Source organism: Lagopus muta, chromosome 9, assembly GCF_023343835.1.
Source record: "Lagopus muta isolate bLagMut1 chromosome 9, bLagMut1 primary, whole genome shotgun sequence".
Taxonomy (NCBI): Eukaryota; Metazoa; Chordata; class Aves; order Galliformes; family Phasianidae; genus Lagopus; species Lagopus muta.
Window position 1 is genome coordinate 4,589,718 of NC_064441.1, and position 27,235 is coordinate 4,616,952.

A 27,235-nucleotide genomic window follows, 5' to 3' on the forward strand; every position below is an offset into this window, starting at 1 on the left:
ATGTGCTAAGCATCTTGTTGGAGCAAACTAATGGAATATATTTATGTGAGTAGCTGGACAGGTTCACTTGGCATGCTAAAAATAACGAGGCTCCCTTGATTTATTCAGCAGGAAACTTGATGTTCCTTTTCAAAAGAAGGGCAGTGATTTTTGTTGAAAAAAGAAACGTGATGGCGTGTTATTCCTTGTGGGTATGTTTTGTAAGTCTGGGTTGTGCAGCCTGCAACCTTTCTTTAGATCACTTACCTTCTGGTGCCTGAATGAAGGATGTGTGCTGTCTTGGATTTTGTATTGGAGTTCCCCCAGGTGAATTTCATCTAGAAATTTCAAACTATTTATGATATCGTTCCTGCTTTGAATGTTGTTTTCTATTGTTCTCTGTCTTTAAAGCTTCTGCCTTTAAACCGTAGCCTGTTCCATCTTGGCAGATTGTCACATAGGTGTGCCTGGGCTACATGGCATTTGCTGGTGGTATTTGTTTAGTAAAAGATGCTCTTTCCTCCTCTGTCTTCTCTCTGTGTTTGGAAAGTATTTTTTCGAGTTTCTGAGCCGTTTTTAAAGCTGCTGATATGTAGATGGGGCAGAAGTCTGTCTGATCTTGGTGTATTCTGTTTAACCAGACACATGATGTCTGGGATTCCAGTACATTTACAGAAATAAGGAACAGACAGTGTTGAACCTTGTACTAGAAGTAAGATTTCAGAGTCTAATAACTGAGCACCTCCAGGGCCAGAAAAGATCACTTAATGCTGCCAGTTTTCTTCCATGTGCAAAGCTTATTTCTGACCCGAAGCACAGTAGCACCTAGGTGCAAATGACAGATAATTTAGGTGTTTGCATATGCATCTAGATGCCCAGATTTTTTCCTAGAATAAATTCTTAGTGTTCAGTGTTCAGATATGTTGATCTAGGCTCAGTGCCCAATATAACTTAAAAAAAGAGGTGAGCAAAACCTCTTTTGGATGGAAAAAGTTATCAGGAAGAGAGAAACTGCTACCCTTGCCTATGAGACAGGTTATTCATGTAGAACTGCTCAGGTTTTTACCACCTTTCCTCCATTTCCATCTAGTTGTGTGGTAATAGAGGGCTTTTCCCAGAATTATTTTGTGTTTGAGTTTAATTTCAGTATGGAGATTAAAGGTGTTTGTTTCCCGTTGGCTCAGTAAGTCTAAATCCAGCCTTTGAAGTCAGGTCACTCGAGATTCTGTAGATGAAAACTCAGCCCTCTAGTTGGTAATCTACCCAACAGCCACAGATTTCAAGTTTAAATAAAATGCTGCCTCTGCTACAAATGACGTCAGTGTAGCCTGAGGTGTGTTTAAGCAGAAAGCTGAAGTCAGCTTGAACAAAACTTGGCAAAAGTGAGATGTTTTATTCACGTGAATGGTCTGAATAACGTCCAATGGGTTTCCATGGTATAATTTGGTTGCATTTTATGTTTAAAGAGAACTCAGTTCCCTTCCTTTAGAGAGGGCCCTATGGTTGGGCTTCAGTTGTAGACTTATGGTGAGTGGTATCTTACTGCAGTATAAATATTGGCTTTTTCCATGCATACATGAGAAAGCAATTGCCTTATGTTCCTGAAGCCCTGCTGATGTTTCCAGTGTGTAGGTGGAAGGCTGTATCCTGGAAATTAGGAGACCAAGAAGAAATCCCATAAGTTGAAGGGCTCCTGCTTCCCCTTTCCCTTCCGTTCCTCTTTACTCTGCATGGTGCCTTCTGACTGTACAGAGGAGCAGTTTGCTTCCACTTGTTGAGTGAGCATATTAGGGACTTCCTTAGGGCTAACTCTTTGCTCAGTGCCTTTGGACTTCAGACAACTCCATTCACATTGAATGGTCTCCAGATGAGGGCTGCAGAGTGGGAGCAAGCTCATAGTTCCTGCAGGCCAGCAGCAGGCTGTAGCTGATAGTAAAAACAGAAGGTTTGGTGTTGCTCAGGTAGAAGCAGGAGGAAACCTGGAGATGCAGAGATTTCAGAGAAAGGAGAACTCTGAGCTCCTGTGGCACTGGCTGTGGGACCAAGTGTGTCAAGCCCAGCTGCTGTTCCTGAACTGAGGTACAGCATGGTAGAAAACCTCTCCTGAGTTTAATCCCATTTTAATCTTCCCTCCCTTTGCCAAACCAAAACAACAACAGAAAGAAACAAACCCAACAACACCCAAACCACAAAGCCTAAAAGCCACCTCCCTCCCAGCTGTTACGTGCATGGGGACGAGTATCAGTCCTTGGGAGCACAGAGAGGCGAGGAGCCTGCCCGCGTGTCTTCATCACACCCTGCCATGTTCTAATAGTGCTTTCCTCACATGGTTTTGTAGTTAGTGGGTTGGATTCTGTGTATTTGAAGCAGATTTTTGGTAAATTGTATGGAAGTTTTGGGTCGCTCCATTAAGATGTGTTAGTGAACTCCTACACCACCGTTCCACTGAGTGTCATCAGGCTGATGACTGCTGCTGGCTGCCTCTTAGGCCAAGGCCCCGTACCCTGCTCCCTCTGCCCCAGATGTCCCAGCATCTCACTGGTGCCGTGTGGGGCTGCAGTGGGGTGCAGCCTAAGGTGTGGGGTTGTCACCAGCTTGCATTGCCTTGCTGACATGGAAGTTCCCAAACCCAGGTGTTGGGACATTGTGGTTGGTATTTTAGTTCTTAATATGTGAACTCAGAGCAACGCTAGTAATTTCTAGCCTGTTTGATGCTTGATTTCTGTTGCTTTAGAAACATTCATAAAGCCATAGTCTTAGAAAGCAGATAAGCATCCACAGAGATGTCTAACGCTGTCCAAAAGTTTAAGCTACTGAGGATATACTTCAACATAATTCAGTGAAATTTCCTCTGTGGGTTTTTTTTTTTTTTTTAGCTTTTTAACAGGTTTTTTTTTTTTTTTTTTTTTTTTTTTTTTTTTTTGGATCTAGATCTAATGCTGTGTGGAGAGAGCATGCTTTTTTTCAGAGCCCATCAAACTGTGGCACAAAGGCATCCCTGTTCAGCCTGGACCCAGCCGCGCTGTTTGCTGTCAGCTGAGCGGTGGCCACGCGGCCCAGGCAGGCCCTGCAGCCCAGCTCTGGGCAGCTGAATGGGCCCTCTTGTGCTGCAGCCTTCGGAGTGCTGGGAGAGAAATGCTGCTCTCAGCCTTCTGCTGTCACAGGGAACCTTCAGGGAGCAGAAGAGAGTGTTGCCTTCAGTTCTCAGTGCAGGGATTCAGAAGGGGAAGGAAGTTAAAAAGAAGGGATAAGGTTTTGACCACTTGTTGCCATAATGTAATGTAAACCATTGTGTTGGTTTTTTTTTTTTCCCACAAGAAAATATTGATGCTTCTACCTACAACTTGCACAGAATAATGTTAATGTACATTTTTAACATCTGACTCGAGTCATTTTGGAAAAAAAAATAGTAATTTCCTGTCACTAACAGGTTCATTATTACTCCTTTCTAAGCCTGTAAAAATAATTATTTTTGTTTTCTAAACCTTCTTTTGTAGCTTGCAAAAATGCTTCAGTGTTGGAAAAGTCACTGTAGTGATGCATGATCCTACAGCAGAATTTGCCCAAACTGCTCTATTACCTGGGCTCTATTACCTTACAAGTGTTAGAGGATTTATATGAGCTTAACTTTATCCAGGCGATATTCCATTGAATTGTACAGATAACTTGTTGACAGGTATGATGTGATTTGTGTTGGATTGATCTGAAAATTGGAATAGAACCTGCAGGGAATGGTGGCTCAAGTGAAATTTCACCCTTGTTCCCTTCCCTCCCCCAAGGAAAACTTTCCCATTCCTTAACTGTATTTATGTCTAACCTAGATAAATGTGGAGTATAATTCCTTTAAGTGCACTGTTCATCTATTTTTGCTTCTACAGTGCTTCACCAGCAATTTTGTGATGCCAAAGTGTAAGAGCCTTTTGTATGGAAAGAAAAACTGGTGCTAAGAGTTGCTGGAAGCCAAAATTGCTTCTTAAAATTAAATGAAAAATCATGAACTTGTGGAGTCCCAATCAGAACACCAGCATGTGCCTGCTGTGCAGTCAGAGGAGTAACAAGAAAGTATTTGTTGCTGGACTTCAGCATGGAGGAGAGGGGAGAAGGACTTATCTTCTGTGCAAGCTCCTTGTTTCTCCAGCATTCTCTAGGAAGTATTGGCGTAAGCTAGAGTCAGTCGTTTATAGTGAGAAAACTTGAAAGGAGAAATGAACCACATCTGAATGATGATAAGCTCCTTGTGGTATATCATATTGTAGGTGGAAGTGAGTTCATTCTCTGAAGCTTGCACAGCTTGCTGCAGTGTGAGATGCTGATGATATGGTGTGCAGTTCTATAAAATACCTTTTAGCGGCTCTGGTTGTTGTATTCACTGTAGGATACTGGAGTATAAAGTATGTGTAAGCACATTATGTTAAGAAATTTCTATTTGCTTTTAAGTGGGAAGGGTTAAATATTGGTACCAACTCTTACCGCATGTGTGTCTGGATGAGCAGACAAGCCAGCAAAGGGGCAGCACAAATGGAATAGATGTTAGCCAATGAAGTCTCCTTGAAGAGAGCACCAGGGCTGATGGCAGAGCCCTTGGAGAACACGGGCTGGTGTACTGGGGATGCTTGCTTAGCTGCTGTTTGCACATTTGCTGAAATGCACATCCATCACCAAAAGGCGCTGATGCCTTTCCTTCCCTCCCCACTCCCCTCTGCAATAAAGAAGGCATGTTTATGACAGCCAGATATTAACTGTCATATTTTGGTGAGAGTGTTCAAATAGAGTGTTTTAAATGACTCACCAAAGTCCAGGATCCAAACTTGTTAAGAATAAAACTTGTCAGATGCTGTCGCGTTTGGTGCCAGCGCTGTTCCCTCAGTGCTGGGTGGGCTGATGGATGGAAGGTTGACGTTGGCTTTCAGGCTGCATGATATTTCTTGCTGTGGGTGGACAGGCAGAGAATAGCCATCCCCTAATTGCTGTCTCGTTAAGGGCAGGTGGAAGAGAACATAATGCATAGCATAATTGTTGGCTTGGGTTTGGATCTGTTGCTGATTGTACCATCATCTTAGTGTTGCCATGGGAATGTAATAATTATATTTTGAATAATTGGAGCATTTTCTTTTACTGCTGCAGATAACTGATGTATAATTATTGTTACCTTTAATGAAAGCTACACTCTAAGCTGATTATTGAATGTTTGTATAAACACGTGACAGCAAAACTTTCTACAATTGAATGCAATTTTGTAAATGTGTCAGCAAGCCAACTCATGTACCCCCAAAGCATTTACATCATTAGAATGTGCTGGAAAGCTGTTTGCAAGAGGAAAATAATGTCCATAGTTCAACATCCGTCCTTTATAGTGTTCTTGTGGCTTGATGTTCATCTTTCTAGACATAAGTAATTCCTGTCAATATCAGGCTAGTGGTGCTATGCAGCATGTAAATGGAAATGCTGTTCATCAGTGTTGCTGTAGGAGTCTCACTGCCCTCATCCAGCAATGGACACTTCCCTGTAGCTGAGGCTGGGTAGGGGCTGGTGGTGCTGCATAGGTTTCAGGGGACTGCTGGGCCTCCACTGGAGCACCTCAGCTCAGTGTGTGAGGTGTGTGGTTCCAAAGGGAAGCCTATTGCTGACTGAGGATTCCCACGTTCTGCCTACTTTAGTAGTCCAGAGCACTGCTGTATGAGTTTGACCCATGGGGGTTTGTGGCCTCCCACTGGTCCCCGTGTGACCTCAGGTTGGCTGTGTGGTTTGGACCACCAACCCTGTTCCTGCAACTGCTCCGTGTGGGGATCATGTGGGGGATGTGGGGCAGCTCTGCCATCCCCATTCTTCGCATCAGGTTGTGCTCACCACGTAATGAATGTCTCTCCAGCTCCAGGTTCTTGTTTTGTGGCTTGTATGCTAATGGATTAATTTCAGATGTTTTCAATGTCGTTGTTTCTTCTTTGTTTCCAGAGTAGCCCTAATTTATTTAACAGTATTTGCCATTCAAGCATTCTGATTTTAGACAGATGTTTGTCTCTTGTGTTTTAGTCTAGACATCTCTGATTTACAATCTGTAACCCATCTGGTGAATTGCCATGGGAGTATGCTTATTTTCAGTGCTTGAAGTATTGCAAAATACTCTTTGCAAGTGTTTTTGCAGTAGCGACTGTTGAGCCAACCAGCAGAAAAGGTTTATTTGAGCAAAAGAATCAAAATTGTTTATTCAGATTAGGGCAGCAAAATATTCCACTTCTATTTAAAAAAAAAAAAAAAAAATCAACTCCAAAATATTTATTTGCCCTTAAAAACACTCCACAAGAATACCAACATCTGGGAGACAGAGGGTGTACACTTCAAACGTCAGTGCTCTTGTTTTCCTATGAACTGGAGGCAGTGTGCAGCAGGGCAATTGGCAAGGGCAGGTGAGAAAAGCAGCCCACAGAAGGCTCTGGTGCAAACAGCGGAGATGCTGTCCTGTGAGACGCCCAGAAATGCTCCGTGGACTGACTGCTCTGAGCCTTTGGCACGTGTTTCTGAGTGTTTTCATCTGGTATTTGGATGAGTTTGTCCACACATGTTGGAGACAGCACAAACCCAGGGCTGGATGCAGGGCCTCCTGCTGTGAGATCCAAGCATTGCGCACATAATTCATAGCTGTGGGATTTGCCTTTTAACAGTAACAACAACGATGCACTGAAACTCTGAGTGACTGATGTATTTTTAAACTTTTTTTTTTCATTTTTAGAATGATTTTGGCCAATTAATTTGGACAGGGGTGAGGTAGAAGGGCTTATAATTTGTAACCATATCCGCTGTGTTCACAGGATTTTAAAAGCGTATTGGAAAAAAATAAAGGGTGATAGAAGTTGCAAAGGTATTTAAGAAACATCTTTCACTTACAGAAGATCCGTCAGCCTTCCCTGGCAGGCCCTGTATCTACATGTATTTATTGAGGTAACTGCAGTCAGTGGTTAAGCCATGCAGGTGCAGTGGCTTCAGGCTGAGGCTTTTTTTGGATGCTCCATGCACGTTTAAATAGTCATTTGGTGCTGGACCACCAAGATCATTTGAAACCCGTTGGAAACTTGGTAATGCTATCATACTATAATGGCAAGGCAAAAAGGAATGGTTTCTTTTGGACTGTAATCTGAACAGAAAGTGAATAGTGGAGGTGCAAATCGAAGTGAATGTGCCTGTAGTTGTGCAAATCGAAGTGAATGTGCCTGTAGTTGTCCCACTCGATGCTGTGCATTTGCAGAAATGTCTCTGTTGGAGCATGGGCTCTCTGTGTCCTCAGGCTCCATGCCTGCTGATGTCCCCTTTTCCTCCTGCTAATCAGGGGACATTGTCTGGCAGCTGAGGCAGCCTGCTGAGGAGTTTCACAAGTGTGTACTAGGCGTCCTTTTATTCACATCTTAAGTGTAGGTGAGGTTGCCCTAAGGAAGGAGACCCTCAAGTAGTGCAAAACTCTCTGCAGCCGCCTTCACGAACGTGCTGCCCCATGGGGATGGCTGAGTGCTGGGTGCTTTTGCTGACCCTGGGCGGTATTAATGGCCTTATTCCTGTGCCTTCCACTGCCCCGCTTCTGCAGGGTGAATGCAGCATAGCTGGGATTCTTCTGACATACCAGACCTCTCTGAAGGTTTCTAAACAGCTGTCGCGTTGTCCCCTCGGGCACTTAGTTTTGTAAAAGCTGCTCCTTTTTCATGCAGAGCTGCCTCCATCTACGAGTTTGTAGTCATGTAGATACAAAGTACTCCAGTCTGGATCAGCAGCAGATCTGGGTCCTGGGCCATGGTGACTTCAGGAGGTGTGGCTGTGCGGCATGGGGCAAACAGGCAGACCTTGGGGTGTGGATGCTGTGTGCCATCGCCCGACGTGGCACATAAGCTGCTGGAGTGGGAAGAGAAGCTGTGTGCAGCCAGCAGTGAAAGGCAGCCTGTTTGTGCTTGTTTCATTGAGGAAATTGTTCCGGAACAGCTGCTCGTCCATGTGAAAATGCAAATCCCTGGGTCCCCGCCAAGGGCAGTGAGTCCTGGGTCACTTGTTTTAGCAGAGCAGGCCAATTTGCCCTTAAACGATCTTCCCGTTTCATTCGGTCACAGCTCTTGCTCAATAGATTTACTTCCTGAGACAGCCTTGTGTGCCGAGTCACAGCGCTGAGAGCCACTGCGACGAGCTGAGGGAGCAGTGAGGTTTCCATGAATTAGTTCTAGCTCTATGCTGTGTAAAGCACAGGGCGTGTGCTTGGGTGGCATTCCTCTTCTGATAGCATTAGAACAGAGGATTCTTCAATTTCAAAGTAAGATCCTGCCAGAATCACCACGTCTCTTCTCCTGCAGGTATTACAGGGTGCAATCCCAAGTCACCGTGTGCTCGCTGGACGCAGGGCTGAGATCCCACTGAGCAGTTCATGGACCTCAGAGTTAGTGTGCACTGGGGAATTTCACCTTGAAGCCAGGAGGGGCTTGAGTTGTAGGAGCAAGCTCTGCAATGTGGGCAGTGCAAATATGTAGCAAAGCATGTGAGCATAGGTTTGGGACTGGATTTGGACAATATTCTGCAGTGGAGATTTAGCAATAGGGAGAGAAAAACACTGTGTTTGTGGAGCAGCTGGGATGGGAAAACAGCACAGTGCAGTGACCTTGCTGCTTCATGGTGCTACACGCAAAGAAACAGGCAAGATGCTTTGCTCCAGCCAGAGGAACCAGTGTGCTAGACTTGGGCTTCTGTATTTAACAGAAGAAAACTAATTAATTCATGCATGAGACATCACTAAGGATCATAATAAAAGCATACTGATTTCAAAATTGCTTTTATACAAGAATGTTGCGAGTGCTGCGATCTGAAACCAAGGCTCTAGTCTGCCTCGAAAACCTTGGGGCAGAAATTCCTGCAGTGGGTTGTGCTGTGATTGCAGAAGGACTAAGAATGGACCAAGAGCTGACAGTCCCCAGGACAGAGCAGCCTCCTCGGCTGGGGAGGTGCAGGAGGGGAAGGGGAGGAAGACTTGGTTTCATCTGCAGCTTCACGTAATGCGCTGCAGTGCAAGTAGAGTAGTTGTGGTTCTGTTGGTGCAGGCGCTTTCTTGGTTTTGATTTCTATTCTTTTAAAGGCAGCAGATCTGGGAAACATTTTTCTCTTCTCGAAATGGTTACAATAATTACAATGAAAGGGAGGCAGCATGGGGTTCACCAGGGCTTTGGGCCGGTCACCGGCTGTGCCCCTGGGAACTGAGCCGCTCTGCTTCTCCTGCTTCCTTGCCTACACAAGTGTTGGAAGCACAAACTTGGTGCTGTCAGGGCAGTGGGTTCCTCACACCTGCGTTTCGGGGCAGCTTTGGGGAAGCTCTCCAGAAGCTGCTGGAGGCACTCAGTATTTATGGTGCTGGAGCTCAGGGTGGAATTTGGGAATTTGGCCTCTGGCTTTGCGAGCAGCAGTAGCCAAATCTCTTCTGGCTCAGTTTTGTGATGCACCCAGGGGATGGCCTTTATTTGTTAACAGGTTCAAAATGTATTAAGGCGAGCTTGTTGCAGCGGGCAGCATCCAGGGCAGAGCAGGATGACTCCTTGTGTACGTTAAATCGTGTGTTGAACTGTGAGCTTCAATTAAGACTTGCAAAGGTTTAAAATACCCTGGGGGAAACTCCTTACATCCTTCCTATGAATATAAGTAATTGAGGAACATCCATTTCTAAGTAGTTTTTTTTAAGAGTTAAAATATTAGATGTAAGAAAAAGATAAATAAACAAAACAACAACAAAAAAAAAGATTTGATTTTGTTTTAGAGCTAAATTGGGAGTGGTTTCTCTGCAGGCAAGGACTTTAGTAACTGGGGCTCTGTGTTACTCACTGCCACTTGAAGTTGTTTTGATACCGTTGACGAGAGAGATGAAATAATGTATGCTAAAGTCATTTGGCTCGCCTGGAAATCAAAGCACTGGAAACAAAACCTTGCTGCAAATCACGGGGCTGTCATTCTTTTAAAACCTGTTACCCAAATGGCTTTAACAGTTTGTGGGTTGTGCGCAAGGTTAGGAATCATCTTGCACAGTGCACGTTTTGATGATAAAACCCAATCTTCTTTTTTTTTTATTGGAATGGAAGTGTTGCAGTCAACAGTCTCGGTGTGGGAGTTTGATTTCTTCCTGCCAGTCGATTGCTGCTCCATATGAGCAATTGGCAAGGGCTTTGCGGGACAGATGATGGCCGTGCCGAGTTGAGCGATTCTCTGCTGTCATATAGCACTTAGCTGATCTGTGTGTAGAAACTGCAGAGCTGCTCCATTTTCAAATGTATTTCCAGGCAGAGTGTATGTTTCTGAGAGACTGGCTAGGGCCATGGTGACCGCAAATAGAGAGGATTTTGGTTGAGGGCTTGAAACACATTAAAAATCGAGGCTTTTTTCTCTTTAGCATCGTTCACTTGCTGTAACGTTTAAAGTGCTAATTATTCCTTCCACCTATTCTTGGGCACGTTGCACCCTGAAGAACCCAACAGCACTTGTTAATCCCATGTGGCTTCTTCTCCCCCAGCCCAGTGCTGCTGTGCACACCCCTGTTGTGTGTGCTGTGCCCTGCTGATCTCAGAGGAAGTTCAGAGAAAAGCATGAAACCGTATTCCTCGGAAGACATATGCAAAGGTTTATTTTTTTAATAGGAAAAATGCATTTACTCAAATAATGTTTCTGAAAAGCTCCCTGTGAACCAATTGTCACTTCATATTTTGTGATGGGTTTAAACAGAACAGACCCACAGCTTAATCCACCCAGCAATTGCTTACTACTCATGCTGTTACATTTTTCCATTCATGCTGAAACTGTTGACTGAGGGAGCTTTATTAAGGAAGACAAAGGACATTAATAGAGCTATAAAGTGAGGTGGGGAAAAACATCTGTGCTAGATGAGTGATAAAGCCATTTTTCCTGGTGAGGCTGTAGTGTAGGTGAGGTTCCCTGCGTAGTTGGGTATTGAGCAGTGTGAGGAGCAGCAGAGCCCCACTCTTAACTTCTGAAACAATAAACACTGGAACTTCAGGAGTTTTCACGTATTTAATGCGCTTAATAAATTATCATATTTCAAATGTAGATGTGACCAGTAAAAACCATACGCAGGTAGAGAATGGCTTCTTTATGGGTCAGTGTGGACTAGTGTCCCTGTTTCCTTGCTGCTGTTGGATGACAGGCTGCAGCTCCTTCCATTGCTGGAGGTTTCACCAGATTTGTCCAACTGTTTGAGGCAGACGGTGTTGAGCTGATGAGCTGCCATTCCACCCCTTGATGCCTGAAGTTCTCCATGTGTTCTGACGTTTGGCTTCCTTTCCTGGAATGGGACGTGGTGTGGAGATGCTGGGTGCCTGCTCTGTTAGAGGAGATTGAAGTGATCTTCTGTAGTAATTGCCTAAGCTAAAATTCATTTGGCAGCAGCAAAGTGCAGAGCTCTCTGAGCTCTTCTCCAGAGTTTGGCCATGAATTCTCAGCCCATGGTAAATGCTAGAGGAACAGATTAGAATGAAGATTAGCATATGTACTAGGGGAATCATTACGTTATTCTTTTCAAAGCAGTAAATTCTCATTGCAAACATCTGTCTGTTTGAGGAGTTCATTTTATTGACTGCTATGTGTGATGTGTCTGGTTTTAACAGCTAAATCAGTGAGCAGTAGAGTCAACTATTCCCATTTTATCTGGGTGCTTTCTTGTAGCTGTGAGGCTGTGTTTGCAAAAGTCAAGTGGTTATGGCACTTGCTTTGTTGTGCTTGTACTCAGTGCCTCAAAATGGAACTGGCATGCTCAGGGCTGGATTTCAGAGTGGAAACCGTAAGCTTCTTGCTTGTACAACTGCATTCCAAGGTTAGTCTGAATAGCTGAGATAATGAGTTTGGTCTTTGTGCATTCTTAAATAGATAGCTTTTCGCATATGTGATTTTTGGTACAATTGGACACTTTCCTTAGGAGTTGCCTAGTTCCAGGCTGCACAGTTTCTGCTTTGTTCTGCACCTCCATGTCTTTGACAAGAATAACTTAACCAGATTTCAGTACAGGAATTGTGGGCTGCTAAAGGACAGATTGTGTTACTGCTTAATGCTGTATAAGTTGATCGGTGGGTAATATAAAGCCTGTGTTTTAGCTGTTTTATGATGAAAATATTATTTCAGCAGAATATATGTTAAAGTCATCGAACAATGATTTTATTTTCAGGATGATGGCATGAGGCATTTTCCACACACCAGAAATTACTGGATTTCTTCATTTTGTTATTGTAGGCTTCTAAAATAAAGCTATTTTTAACCTTTTCTGAGCAATTGTGCAATTTCTTTCAACTGAAGTAAATCTCTCTTTCCCTTTCTTTTAGGACCAGCAGAGGTTCCCATGATGTCACCCAATGGATCCATCCCCCCTATTCATGTGCCTCCCGGTTATATCTCGCAGGTACGCTTCTGGAAGAGTTAATGTCTATGTAGAAGCAATGGCATTGATCACATACAGAAGTCGTCTTGGCTGAAGTGTGGTTTAGAAATGTGTGAAAATGAAAGTTGTAATGTGTCTTTTTGTATTCATCTTCATTGGCAACACATACATGCGTTTGTGCGTATGAGCACACATGTGCACCTTTGCTCACTGTATGCACTGTATACCCATTTTTTTTTAATGCTAGCAAAAGCTGTACATATAGGTTGAGCCAGTATATGCAGCTTCTTTGCCTGTCCATGTTGGTGGGCAATGTGTTAAGCTCTAATGTGACAGTTGTATGTGGTAGGAGACTGGTGGAAGAAGCTATAAAATATTCTCTTTGGGTCCTCAGTGTTAGCCCTGCAATAACCATGACTTGTCAAGAGCTGTTTTGTTTTTAAGATGGCTGTGATAGTTATCTATTCTGTATTTACAGGAAAAAAAAGGGAAAAAAGGTTTTTCACAAAGCTCTTAGGTTTTTGAAATTCTTGAGCAGCTGCTGGTTCTTTATGTAAATAGGAAATTTGGATCACCTGATTGTTTAATTTTCATTCATCTGCAAAGATTAGAGGCTTTCTATAGTTAAAATAAATAAATAAAAATTAAGGCAGAGTAACAGCAAATGATAGAATCTTCACATTTATTGTATTAATTTCACTGAGATGTGTGCTAGACCAGAAGTTTTACTAGAAGTGTACAAAGCAATTCGGATCTCACCGATGGATCAAATAAGAGCTTTGGATGTGTGCTTTTGGACTTGTTGTTAAGTAGAAAACATCTGATGTCCTGGAATCCCTCCTCCCTCCCCAGGAAATGTGAGCTTGTCTAATTCTGAAAAATTGTGGATGGCGTCATGCTTAAATCCCACAAAATACTGCAATCACTCTGCGGTATTTTAACTTCTCAGCAGAATGGAAATATCCCCCTAGTGCAGAGGCTGTTGTTAGGCCTCTGCCTCTTAACAAGCCCTGCCTGAAGAAGTAGGAGCAGACAGGAGGGACAGGGCAGGCTCTGGGATGCGTTTGCTCTTCCTGTGACATAACTTTAGTGCCATTTTGTTACTAAACTGCTTATACATTTCATTTCCTGGGCTAAAGCATGGGCTGGCTGTAGCTGAAATGCTTTGTCAAACCACGTGATCAAAGTCTTAGAGTTGTAACTTTGTTTGAACCTGATTCCCCTTCTCTGCTTTTTGTGGATCAGTCTAATAATCCCGCTAAAGAAGTTCTTGATTTCTTAACCAATTAAAAAAAAAAACCCAAAAACCTCTTCTGAAGAAAATCTTCCAGCAACTGGAAATAAGTTTTAGGGGAAGAACTGTATGCAGTGCTTTTCAGCAGCACAGTATGTGTTCTACTCTGTGAAGAGCCACCGTTCTTCCTTTCAGATAGCTTCATAGTGCACAGTAGTTGAAAGTGTGTGGTAATCAGATAAGTTGAATGGAGCACGAGGCACGCGGTGCTGCTCAGCTGCCTCTGGGCAGCAGGCTGTGCAAGCTGTGTGCTCAGCCCTGTGGTTTGCTATGCATTGAATGTGCTCAGACTTTGATGGAAAGAAATTGTAGCCTCTAGAAAGAGGGAGATCTTTAAATAACATTTAAAGTGGTGGAAAATCCAACACATCCTCGGGGTTTTGTGTCTGGGTGAATTCTGTATGCTGGGAGGTGTTCTCTTCCAAATTCAATTTGTCTAGCACAAGTTTTTAGCCACACACTGTTTCTGTGTGGCTCACTGCTCACAGAGCTTTTCTTTGTATTTTGTGAGCTGCAACCAATAGAGTCATCCCTTAGCAGGATGATCCTTCCGAACACTGAACGCCTGGAAGGCTCTGCAGGTCTTACACACAGAGCAAGCCCTCACGCTCTGAGCCTTTGCACTCCATGAGCACTGGCCCTGAGGATCTGTCTTGTGCAAGGCTTCAGATATCCTAATATTTCTGCCAGCATTAGGGATGTTCTTCTGACTGTTTTCTAAGGCGTGAGTGTAATACTGGTGTTTGTATGCAGTGGATGACAAAGATAGCAATGCTAAACTTGTCAGGACTGGCGTGAGCTTGGATTGGCATCCTTAAAAAATGAAGTGAATAAATAAAATGTTAACATCCAAGTGCCTTGAAGATGAGCTCATTCTGTACTGTTTTCTGGTACAGATTGATTTATGAATGAAGTTTCAAATTAGTTTATGAAATTCCACAAGTACTGGTCATGGTCCACCCAGTGGCCGTGCTCCAGCTATCCTTGCTGGATCTTGCACGTTAGGTTTAAGTGGAATAGGAGTAGCATTTTGAAATGGAATTTAAGTATATTCCATGCTACCGTGTCTATTCAGTAGATGTGTGTTGCAGAATATAACAATGATTGCATTATTTCAGCTAAAACTTAAAAATAAAAAAAAATTTAAAAGAAAAATCCAGGTACAGCTTACCTGTACAGAAAGAACGTCTGTCTTTTTTTCCTGCAGGTGAAGTATTAAATTTCAATGGAGAGTAATAGAGAACACACAGTAGTGATATACAAATATATGAATTGTCTTAGATTGAGTTTTCATTGCTACAGTACTATATTTAATGCAAAACAAACAACATTTAAAAAAATGCTATTCTCCAAACATGGCAACCAACAAAGAAGGCAATTTTATTGTGTATGTGTAATGTTTATCCAAACTCTCCTGAAAGCTCATGCACCTCTCTTACTAATTAATTTCTGAAGATAACCAGGTAGAACTATGCAATAACAACATAGTGAAGCGGCTTGCCAATTACACCAGCAAGCACAAAAAGTAATAGCAAAAGACCACTTAACTAATAACTGCTTGAGAAACACAAGCTAATGAAAACTTAGCTCTAGGTGCTGAACAACCAGAACTGTTTGTTTTCTGTAAATTTAATCCGCTGAATTAATAATAATTACTTTTAATATTGCTGTTTTATCTAGTGACAGAGGTGAAAGTTCCAGAATTGAATTGGAGGCTGTTTAGTAGACAGTGCATTCTTGACAAATTTCTAGTCTTCACGACACACAGTTTCAAGGAGATGTGAAGAGCTGCAGATTTCTTCTTAAATTAGCAAAGCTTAACCTCTCTACTAAGTTATGCTATTTACTTTATCATTTATTTATCAAAACTAATTTATTCTGTCTTAGATTGAAAAAGTGTCATCTCCCAGAATGATGCTACAGGTTATAAAACTGCAGGTTTTGTAAGTCTGGAGGTGTCTGCAGTCTCAACCAATCCTTGTGGTTTTTTTTAGTCACCTGATGGCTGTAAAACCTCATACAATGCCAACATCCTGATCTGTTAAGGACAGAATATTGTATTTAAGCATTGTCTTCTGCTTCTAAAATTTACAGGTCTGTCTGTAAATCCTAGTTTAAGGAGGAAATGTTCTGTAGGGCAAGGAAAGGAAGTGACTTTTTGCAAAATCCCTTGTGTTTCTGCCTTCATTTGGAACACATGCACATGAAGTACCAGGAATGCTGTAAGCATTTGTGGCCTAGAGAAACAGAAGATATTAGTTTCCTAACTTCTTGATGAAAGTCGTTTGGAAGGCTTGCTCATCCCCTGATCTCTGGGTTTTCTTACAGTGCTGATGCTCTGCAGTTTCAGCAGCAATAGAATTTCAAAAAGACCGTCGGAAGGACTTGGAGGTTTTCTCCCTGCTCTCTAGAAGAGAGTTTAGGAAGAGAAATCATAATAATTTTAGTGGTGGTTTACATGAGGTGCTGCTACAGAGCACAGGTTTCTGTCTAAATGTGTTTTTTAACGTATCCCTCTTTCATCTAGTGCACAGGATCCAGGTGTCATCTGATGTAGTACATGGATAAGGGCTTGGACCCATCAGGGCTCTGAAGCTTAGCCTGGTGAAAGCCAGGATGAAAGCTTTTCATGTCAAAATGTAGGAGCTTGCTGTGCCTCAATTAAGTAGTAATGGAAATCTAAGAGAGTTAAACCTCGGCATTTTCATGTACAGCCTTAAATAAGTCATTTTGGCTTTCATGTACGCTAACTGTAAAAAGACTTTCCTCCAAATTTTAGAGCGAGTCTCAGACTTGATACGTGGATGAGAGATGTGGGGATTGAGTAGAGCCTGATAGCAGAGATTGGAGGCCTGAGAATGCAGCAGGCTGAAGTGCTGCTCTGTCTCCCAGGCTCAGCTGTCTTCTGAGGACTGTAGAGACTTTGAAATTGAAAGCTAGCAGGTGACAAATTGCTAGCTTAGGTTGTAAAATTAGAGTTTAGGAAAAGTAAGCTAAACAACTCCTATTGTGGTTATTCAGCATTGCAAGCAACGCATCTCTTAATGTAAAAAAAAATCAGTTACAAGTGACTAAATTACTTTCTGTAGAAAATTTTCTTCTGTAAGGAAGCCAGCTCATCCATGTCCTTGTCTGTGGTGTCAGCCCATAGCTTACAGGCGTAATTCACATAACCTTAGGGCACAAGTGGTGTGAGTTAAGAATTGGGTCAGCTAATGCTGGTTGAATTACACCCTGTGTAAGTTGCTCAGATGATGCCTGAGATGTGGGCTTGTGCTTGCTAGAGCATTGCTGCTCGTGGCTCCAGCACTGTGTGAGACAAGGCTTGTCACCCTGCAGCAGGAGCAGTGGTGTGCTCATGTCATGATTGCTTCTGCTCAGCATAGGTCAGCTTAGACAATTTTTGGTGTGGTTTGGGCTAGGACCCCATGATGTTACTAGAGACACACGAGCGTGGGAATCTTCTTAAGGTTTCTTACGCTGATGGGGCATAAATATCTCCAAGTAGTGACAAATGCCTGAGAATGGTCGTATCTTGTGGCAGGCATCTAAAATTCTCCAGACCTTATCTGCCTTAGCGTGCCACATCTTCATCAGTGCGTCAGGAAGCTTTCTTCTCCGTCCTTCTGTTTGTGCTGCAAATGGTGGGACTCTAAGCTGTGCCTTTCTGCATTCACCTTTCTCGTACAATACATTCATCACAAACATTATTTCTTCCCTGTGTCAGTAAGTTAAGAAAAACCCATTTCTGACAGCCAAACTGGTTGTCTAAATTCTTGCACACCTTTCTACCATATTTTTACTTTTAGAATTAAAGGAGTATTAATTGTTCAGTTGTATTTTTAAGTTCCAGGAAAGGCAGAATTTTTTTTTTTTGAATGTGCTTCAAGAATAGCTTGGCTCCTAAATCTGGACTGAAATTGGGCTGGCTGACTTTTCTCCAGAAATATACTTTTTCCAGAGCTGCAAGCTGAAAACCATTTTTTTTTTATTTTCAGCCTAAGCACATTTCCACCTTTCTACATCTGTTTTTACATGCTTTGACTCTGATCTTTGGGGCCAAGGTATGCATATTTGAGAGTTGATTTGCATGGACATACAGATCAGCTCTGTAGCAGGAGAAAACTGCTGCCCTATGGTTTCTTTTAACAGTTAGAGATACCTGCTGTGAACAGAGCAATTCTTCTGAAAAAGGGTGTTGCACAGGAGGTTCCTGCAGCTGACAGGTCTCTATGCACGCACAACAGCAATGCCAGCTAATCTCCAGCTGTTGCTAACTCTGTACTCAAATAGCACTTTCAAAATCAGTGGTAGAAATTTTATATGCAGAAGGTAAGATTGGTCTTAATGAGTACTCTTATTCTGGTGCTTTTGTGTTCCTTTCTTAATTGCTTTACTCCATAAATACAGGGTATTTGTTTTGTCTCTTACCCACACAGTTATCGCTGGCAGTAGTTAGTCTCCCAGTGATGACTGTGGCTATCTGAATATCCAAGAAAAGCCACATCACCACTGTGTTTACCCGTGCTGATATTAATTTTAGAAACGTGTTTATGTATAAACATAAGGACCAACCATTTTTTAATAGGAAAACAAACTGTAAACAGTGCTGTTTTAAAACCACGTTCAGTTCAGATGCTGCATAACGTGCCCCTGTCCCTGCCTTCCCTTGCAGGTGATAGAAGACAACACCGGTGTCCGGAGGGTGGTGGTCACCCCGCAATCTCCAGAGTGTTACCCTCCCAGTTACCCTTCTGCCATCTCTCCGACCCATCACTTACCTCCGTACCTGGCACACCATCCTCATTTCATTCACAACTCCCATACGGCTTTTTATCCTCCTGTCACTGGGCCTGGGGATATGCCACCACAGTTTTTCCCGCAGCATCATCTTCCACCAACACTATATGGAGAACAAGGTGAGTTGGAAGAAACTGCTGGCATTTGTCACCTGTTCAGGTGTTTAGTAGGTGTTAAGGGCCAGTGAAACCAAGAGTGGCCAATGAATTAGAGAACACAGATGGAGTCTCCTTTATTTACTGGAGCAAGAGATTGTCAGCATGTGTCGCTATCCAGAGTGCAGCAGCGCAGGACAGCCCTATGGTGCAACTCTAGGTTATAGAAGCAAATCCAATTTTAACTTAAATCATAAATACAGAGTATGGGAAATTCTCATCCTTTGTTTCAAAGCAGGGCCGTGAGTTTGCTGATCATTCTTCATTGTCATGGTGCAGCATTGTACAGAAAAGCAAAAGGCAAAATCCAGGCTTGGGAATGAGGATGGAAAAGGAGGGTTAGATCTGAGCGAGACTTGCCACGGATATTTCCAGTGGGAGCAGCTGAACACCACTTCCTGTTGGCAGCAGTGTGCTTTCTGTCCCTCAGAAGCTCAGAATCACCAAAGTTTTCCAAGAAACAACAGGCATTTTCTGTTTATTATTCTGGTTGAGTCTGGTCAGCAGAGTCACTGAAAAGCACTACCTGGTGGCAACCCAAATCAGGTCATTAATAGTTGCCATAAAAGAAGTGAAAATAGAATATTTCTGTCTGAAATATGCACTGGTCAATCCTGGAGAGAAGTCTGTGTGGAACCGAAATTTAATAGTCAGCAAAGTTGCTCAAGATACATGGAAGTCAGGTCAAGATTCATGTTTTTACTCCCAAAATACCTGGACTTAATACACATTAAAGAATAGTTTCGAGTCATATCACCAGAAGTGAGACTTCTCTGGAGAGGGAAAGAGGAGACAGAAAGAGGATCTAGTGATGATTCACTTTGAAGTTTCTATTGACCAACAGACCATCTCCTAATGAGGAATGGGCAATACAGCTGACATTTAATTTCCTTATCCTGGGGGGAGGAAATGGAAAGTACAGGACACCAATAGGCCATTGCAGCTCATCAGATAAACAGGTGAGGAATGTTTCTCTTGAAAAGAGACCAGTGCAGTTTGTCAGATAGCTTAAGAAAATGTTGTGTGCAAGCACTGGAGTGTGTTAAGTAAGCACAGGGACTTTCAGCCAGTGGTTAAGTAGATGTTGAATAGTTCTTTAGCCAGCAGATAGCAAGAGACTTGTTCAACTTAATAACAAGCAATAAAAATCCAGAAATTAAGCCATAAAAATAAAAAAAAAAAATCCTTGATTGCTTTAATAAAATGACCTGTATCTGTGACACTAAAATAACTGAAGTGGTGAGTATTGGAGTATTATACCCATGAATATTAGTCTACTGTTTCCCATTTGTCCAAGGGCTTGTACCAGAAACAAAAATGGCAAAGAATCAGAGTGCTTAATGAATTTATGAAGGCTTTTTCCAAAATACGTCTTGTTAGATTTCTTTTTTCCTTGAAATTTGGCCCTCAGACTGAAAAGGAGGGGAGAAAAAGCAATTTATCCCATTACTGTGTTTTATTTATACGTGCACCTACATCCAGAGTTATGAAATCTCAAACAGCAAGTGAGCGCGCTTAATATGATGCTGAAAAAAACCATCAATCCTGCAGAAAAACTTTCTTAACAACAATCTCAGGGAAGATCTGGGGTTTAATTTGGAGATGGTCAGGATGATTGGTGATCTTGTTCTGAGTTAATGTGAATGTATTCTTTCGTTTCAGAAATCATACCACTATATGGGATGTCCAGCTATATTACCAGGGAAGATCAGTACAGCAAACCACAGCACAAAAAGCTCAAAGACAGGCAGATTGATCGCCAGAACCGTCTGAACAGTCCTCCTTCATCCATCTACAAAAGCCATATAGGCAGCTGCACAACTGTATATAATGGCTATGCAAAGAGCCACAATGGAGCAAGCAGTGGAAGTGGTGGGGGGGCACCAGGAGTGAAGAAGCCAGAGCGCAGAGCGAGGAGCAGCCCGAAGTCTAACGAACAAGAGCCACATGGTAAAGGCAGATTTATTTATTTGTAGTTCCCTTTTATTGCACCTTTCCAGCTTACGACCACCTATATGTGGAACTATGCCAAAAAACACTGCCACCCACACATAAAGATGGTGTTAATACAGTGTGAAGGTAAATATAAACATTGAGTTTGTTATGCTGTATTTATTTTGTAAGCCAAACCCGTTGCCTCCTATCTTTCTTGACTATTCCCTGGTAGCTGCAGCGTCATTTTCTTATTATTTCTGTTAGGAGAAATGCATTTTGCAGGCAAGTTCTTGGTTTTATTGCTCTTATCAAACAGGCATCTTGATGTTTCACAAAAACCTTGGGTACAACCGAGCTTTAACCAAGACCAGGCTGCTAGGTAGTACTACTTCTCTCTTCTGGTGAATGTATTAAACTTACAAGAATGTTCTGGGATAATTGCTGAAAAAACAAGTTTATGTGAAGCATCACCAGTGAGTTGAAACAGAACAAACTTGACAAGTAATTGCTTAATCTTAGCAATTGGAATTCATAGCTAGACCTTGTCATCAAAATACTGCAGGTCTACAGTGAAACAGTAGATCATTCACCTGATTCATTCTATAGCTTACCACAAGCCATTCTGCACATAACCAATTCTACTTTAGTTTAGCTCAGTAATTTGTTTTAATAAATTATGACTTTCATCCCTTTTGTTCTCAATATGAATCAGTTTTTCATAAAGAAAAATGACTCAAGACGTGAGCTTTTCCACCTCAGTCTATTGGTGTATTCATACATGCATACTAATACACAAATATCTGAAGGAAGGTGATCACTGAGGCTTTGTAATGGCTCCCACTGAACAGAACTGTCTTTATAAGCTTCTAATCATCTCTGCGACTGCTTATTTATCTTCTGTTTCTTCTTGATTTATTTGGGGATTTATCAACACTTTTGGCCTTATGTAATTGAGGTGAGAGCTAAAAGCAGCCAAGAAGTAGCTGATAATTTTGATTCGTACTGCTGAGACAGCAGCGTGTTCAGAGCAACTGAGAAAAAGAATGCTGTAAGTAACAGGTATGGAATTGCTTCAGCTTAGCTCTGTGTGTGTAGGTTCAAGTCTCCCACTAGTTAAAAATTTGATGACACTGTGTTGTTGCTTCCAAAATTGCAGAGTGCCCTGGAAAAACTATAAAAGGTACATCATACATAAAGAATAAGAGTCTTGAGTTGGAAAGCCAAGCTTACAAAAATCTCTTGAGGCACACAGGAATGTATGAATTTAGACTAAAACTTAGAATTGTAGAGTGGCCTGGGTTGGAAGAAGCCCTGAAGATCACCCAATTCCAGCCCTCTATGCCACGCACAGGGTTGAAAATTTGGAGTAGGGTGAAGGAGAACTGAAGGTGATAGGTTCCTTTAACCAAATTTAACTGAGATTTGGGTGTGCTTTACAGCTTATTGATTGCTATTGGGTCGGTGTGTGTGTGTGGAATGGCAGCTGGCAGGCTCGTGGTGGGTCTTGGGTGTCAGAACGCTGTGGTGCCAGCTTGTGCTTGGGCAGTGAGCTGCTGGCAGGAGGGGCATTAGGATCCCTGTGTGCTGCTGGAGCAGAAGCTTGCAGGTCCCAGTGGAAACTTGTGTGGATTGGCAGCAGAACCACAGAGGGGTTGCAGCCTTGAGGGAACTCAGCTACAGTGAGGCTATTTCACAGTGCTGTAAGAACAATACTGAAGAAAATGTTCATCGTATAATGCAAGGACAGCTCTACTTTTTCCAGATTTTCAAGGCATGAGATATTTCAGTTAACAGCATATTTTTCTATCACAACACACGTGAATTGCTTATTCTGTGCACATGAGTAAACACTCAAGGAACGTTTTGCCTCTGTCAATAACTTGCTTCCTGTAGATATTAAAAGAATGCTTTTTTTTCCAGCGCTTTTGGAAGCGATGGGGTGATAGCATCATCAGTAGTGCTAAAATTGAGTAAGTAAATGATGCTGGAGTACGTAAATGATGTGTGCTTCCTCTGGCCTTTTTCAATGACAGCATTGTATGTTTCTTTTGGGAGGCAGAGTTGTAAATAAAGATTTCTGGCTTATGCTGGATACTGGAAACCTGCCATCGTAAGATTAAAAAAGAAAAGAAAACCAATGGCTTATAATCAAAAAGCAGCTGACCTGTGTGTTTGTTGTGGTAGGATGGACGGTGTCTTGTACAGGCAGAGGACTTGGAGATCAGCTGGATGGGTCCTGATTTGAAATGCATTCTGTAGCTTTGCAACAGGGCTGATTTAAAGCTTGAATGGGAGCGGGTCAGCTGGTTGTTTTTGGTGTGGTTTTTTTTTTCCATAGAGGAGCCTTGCCATGTAAAAAGAGCTGTAAGCGGAAATCCTGTCCCATTCAATCTGTCCTTTATGAATTTCAGTCTGAGTCACTTCCTTCTCATGCATTCAGTGATTTGATCCTTGGTCATGGAAGGATCTACTCGCTTGAGAATCTGTGTGTCTGTGTGCAAGCGCTGTGGGCACATAAGCAGTTTTAAGTGTTCTTATAGCGCTGTCACCCATTTGCTAATAAAAGGTTTCTTCCCTTCAAATCAGATAAAATCTTTTCTAACTCTCATTGAAGTTTCAAGAACCTAAGATAGCCAGAAGCACTTGCTGTGAATAGAAGTACTCCTGCCTGCATTGCTGCTGGACGTTTCTCAAGAGATCTGACTACTTCCATCTGCTCATTTGTTTGAAAATCGTAGTAGGAGAGCTTTCCTAACTATGGTGCTTTGGCTGAAAGTATTTTAAACGTACTAAACTCAGCAAAACAAGGTCTTACAATACTCTTTTGGGCTACCGATCTCTTTTCTTGCTTCCTTATCTTTGCTGGTTGCAGTTTTTTTCAGCCCAGCTGTGAGGCTGCCATTTTCATGTTGAAAATCTCCCATTGCAGATCCCCCAGCAAGGCTGCTGATGTGAGTAAAGCTAGCAGGTATCATTAACCTGGGTGGGTGCTAGCAACAACAGATATCAGCAAGCTCCTAGTGTGTAATATTCAGCGAATGAATGACAACACAGGAATCAGGGCTGATGCTTCCTTGGTTCAACCCTATCCTGTTCCTCTCATTTGTAATATATTTAGAAAAAGGGTGTTCTTTTATTTTTGTTGTTCTTCAACTGCATCAGGTTTGAATCCAGAGGCTGTGAGTTAAAGGGAAATGGAGATGTGATTCAGTGCAGACAGGAACCAGGCAAAATTCCTCTACTTACTCACTTTGGTGCCAGTTCTTTTCCGTTGTAATCTTGAATCTGATTTGTAAACCTGTTGTGCTGTCTATGTATCTATGCCTGTGTGTTCTGCAGATTTGAAAGCCTAGTTTCTTTACTTTGGGGTTTGTAAGCATTGAAGTTGAGAAACACTGTGGCAATGTATGTAATGTTTATGTTTTCTTAGCCAAGAATTGATTATTGTAGCCAGGAGCAGGGAGGGTAGTGATAGGACAAGGAGTAACAGTTCTAAATGAAAAGAGGGTAGATTGAGATTGGATACAAGGAAGAAATTCTTTACTGTGTGTGTGGCTGGATACTGGCACAGGTTGCCCTCAGAAGCTGAGGATGTTCCATCTGTGAAGGTTCCCAAGGCCAGGTTGGATGGGGCTTTGAGCAACTTGATGTGGTGGGGAGTGTCCCTGCCCATGGCAGGGGGTTGGAACTGGGTGGGTGTTGAGGTCCCTTCCAGCTCATCCATGATTCTTCATAGACCTTTATTATTTAACCAATACAGGAATATTCTACAGACAAAGGTTGTAAATGATTCTTCTGCAGACATTAAAAAAAATACCCTTACATAAGTGCTGCTTTCCCTCTTCCTTAAATGTACTGGATTGTATAAAAGAAGGAGAATTAATGAGATTGTCTCCTGAAAACAAACTGTCAAAAACAGACATAATGATTTCATTAGTAGCATGGAAAAAAAACCAACAACCTCTCCCAAAGACTGGAGTACATTTGTGATGATATGAGAGTTTTAGCATTGTACAGAGTACTGGAGTATGAAGCACAGTATTTACTGGAAGTGGAGGCATTCTGAATATTGTGAGTACAGATCAGCATCACATGGGATCTTAGTAGTATTACTGTTCTTGCTGTTTTTTATAGTTTCAGCAAATAATATTACTTGACCAAATTGCTTAGATTCCTATATAACTAGAAAATACCATGTGTTGTGTGTGTTCTGGTTTTTTGATTTTTAGTGAGAGGAAATAAACATGCGTTAATTAGGGCACTTGTCTGAACTTGAGGAACCAGTTAATTTGTGACACCTGGGAATTTCCAGTGTGATATTCTTGTGCCTCTACCTTACCTCCCACATTATGTTCTTGTTTAGATTTATTTGCATACATGGGTACCTCTTAAACATTCTTTATCTTTCATATTTTTTGCCCAATTAATAGGGTGTGAAGTTGTTTCTACAGGCAGAAAGTGAAACAGTTGAGTTCCTAGTGGCTGAGTGTACCAGCCAGCCCCATTAGCTGGGCCACACAGACTGTACACCAAAAATACTTCTCAAGAAGTAATCATGTAAACTGTCCTCTTAAGCGAGCTCATATGGACTGATGAATGTACTGGAGAAGTTGACATTATGCGGAGTTCAAGGAAAGTACATTCCCACGTTTATGTCAATCTGTGTGCATGCAAGAATTTATCCAGACCAGGCTTAGTTCATGGCTTTTCTTTAGCGAAGAGAATTGCTGAGCTATTTATCCACTTTGACTGAGAAAGACGCTGCGTATTGAAGGGGAAAAACAAACCTCAGTTTTCTCTGCTGCTATGAGATTTGACTTGGATCACAAGGTTTTCATGGAGAAAGGATAAAATGAAACATCCAAAGGAGAGCAGTGATACTGAAGTCAAGTTTGTGCTCACATACTCCACCTCCCGTAGCCGTTGCTTTGCCCAGTTCCAAAACCAGCAGTGTCTTGCTTTGGGGCTGCCTATGGGTTGTTCCAGGTAGCGTGTCTTTCCCTGACCAACCTTTTCTTGGAAGTCCATTGTGTGCAAAATAATTTCCAGGAATTTACAAGCCTGTGGAAGCTTGTCTGTGTGTGGACTGTTGTGAGCACAAAAGTATCTTCATACCATACCGTGCTGCAGGAACAAAACCAAACTTAAGGGGATTGTGAGTGAGAGAGCGCACTTTATTCTGGCAGGAAAGCTGTTTTGTGCTTCATTAGCACAGATTCCTGCAATTAGGGTGCAGGAAAGAGGAGATATTCACGCTCTATTTTTATGCACTTATCTGAGAAGATGAAAGGATCAGCTTCATAACTTAGGCACCAGAAGTTGTTGATAGGAGATTGTCTTCATCATCTGAATAGGAGTGTTGCTGCTTAATATAACTTCACAGTGATGTCCCATCTTGAATCTCACTGCTCTTTGAGGTGAACATAAATATGTTTAAACATGGTTTAACCCAAGCTTGTGGTAACTGAAGATACAAACAAAACACTTAGTAGCTGCGGGCAGCTTGATCTGGCATGGCTGTAAGCTGCTGTGATTTGGTCTCTGGAGCTTCCACAACTGAGGCAGAGCCAGGGCAAGTGGGTCACTGTGCCTCTGCTTACATTTGCAGTCTCATCAAAGAAGCTCAGGCAAAATAAACCTAACCTTAAACAAGCCATCCTGTTAGAAACATAGCTCAAAATCCAGGAAAGTGTAGCACAGCACCCTAAAGGGGGAAAATCTGGATCCAGGGCTCTCATTTCACCTCACTGGTTACTTAAACCTTTTATTGTTTTTCCCCAGGGCTGTTTTTCACAATTCTGATTGACCCCTCTAGCCTCTCCTATTATTTGTCCCATCTGCTTTCATCCCTCCCTCGTCTCATATTTCCACCATGGTCTCTGGCAGAGGGGAGCTGGATAAGCTATCTGCTCCATGATTTATCAGGAAGTTGGTGCTGGATGACGCAAGGCACCTCTTCCCCCAAAGGATCTTCATATTATCTCAAGAATTTGCAGCTTCTGCTGCTGCCGACAGTCAAATCCAGAAGACTGAAATCTGAGTCTGAGACTTTTTTCCTAGGAGTTTACGTAATTTATAGATATCCAACCAAGGAAAAAAAAACAACAAAAAAAAAACAACATATCAAGACTGTTTTCATCCTGTTTAAAAGCTCAGTAACTAAATCCCTGTGCTGGGGAGAAAAGTTACACAAAGGTCTCAGGGCTTCAGAGCAAGATAAACAGTGTATTCTCACCAGTTAGTAGGAGAGATAATGTGGACCACCGACAAAGGAAGGGCAGCAAATTTCCCTTATTTGGAAATATCTGGGCCATTGAGCCAGGAGGGAGGGGGTATTTATAGTGAAGAGGTAGAACATTTCCTCCCTCCAGAGTACAAAAAAATAAAAACACCTAATAATTTAATGAACAATCCCTATTTGTCTGCCCAGATGTTCTGAACAATGTCTGTTTGTATGTTCATCTGGATTTACAAAGCTAATGAATTGAAATTTCATGTCCCGCTGAAGTTAATGGGATTTGTTTACCCATCAGTGAGTTTCCTTTTCTGAGAACGGATGGAATTTGACGTCCAGAGTTTTGAGAATTGCAATTTAAAAGTGAGCGAGCTTTCCTTTAGGATGAAGCAGTCGATTCATTTTCTCCATGGTTTATTATAGAAGGCTTTGTCCAGAACCTTGGGGCT

The 27,235-nt window shown here is 42.3% G+C and overlaps 1 protein-coding gene across 3 annotated transcripts in view; it reads left to right on the plus strand.

Annotated features, from left to right (window-relative positions):
- FNDC3B (fibronectin type III domain containing 3B) overlaps positions 1-27,235 on the plus strand; it is a 149,030-nt gene that overhangs the window by 53,506 nt on the left and 68,289 nt on the right. For all 3 annotated transcript variants that reach the window (XM_048954494.1, XM_048954497.1, XM_048954496.1), the window contains exons 4-6: positions 12,312-12,388; positions 18,337-18,580; positions 20,279-20,566. In XM_048954494.1, coding sequence (XP_048810451.1) covers positions 12,312-12,388; positions 18,337-18,580; positions 20,279-20,566 — 609 coding nt within the window. The remainder of the gene's footprint in view (positions 1-12,311; positions 12,389-18,336; positions 18,581-20,278; positions 20,567-27,235) is intronic.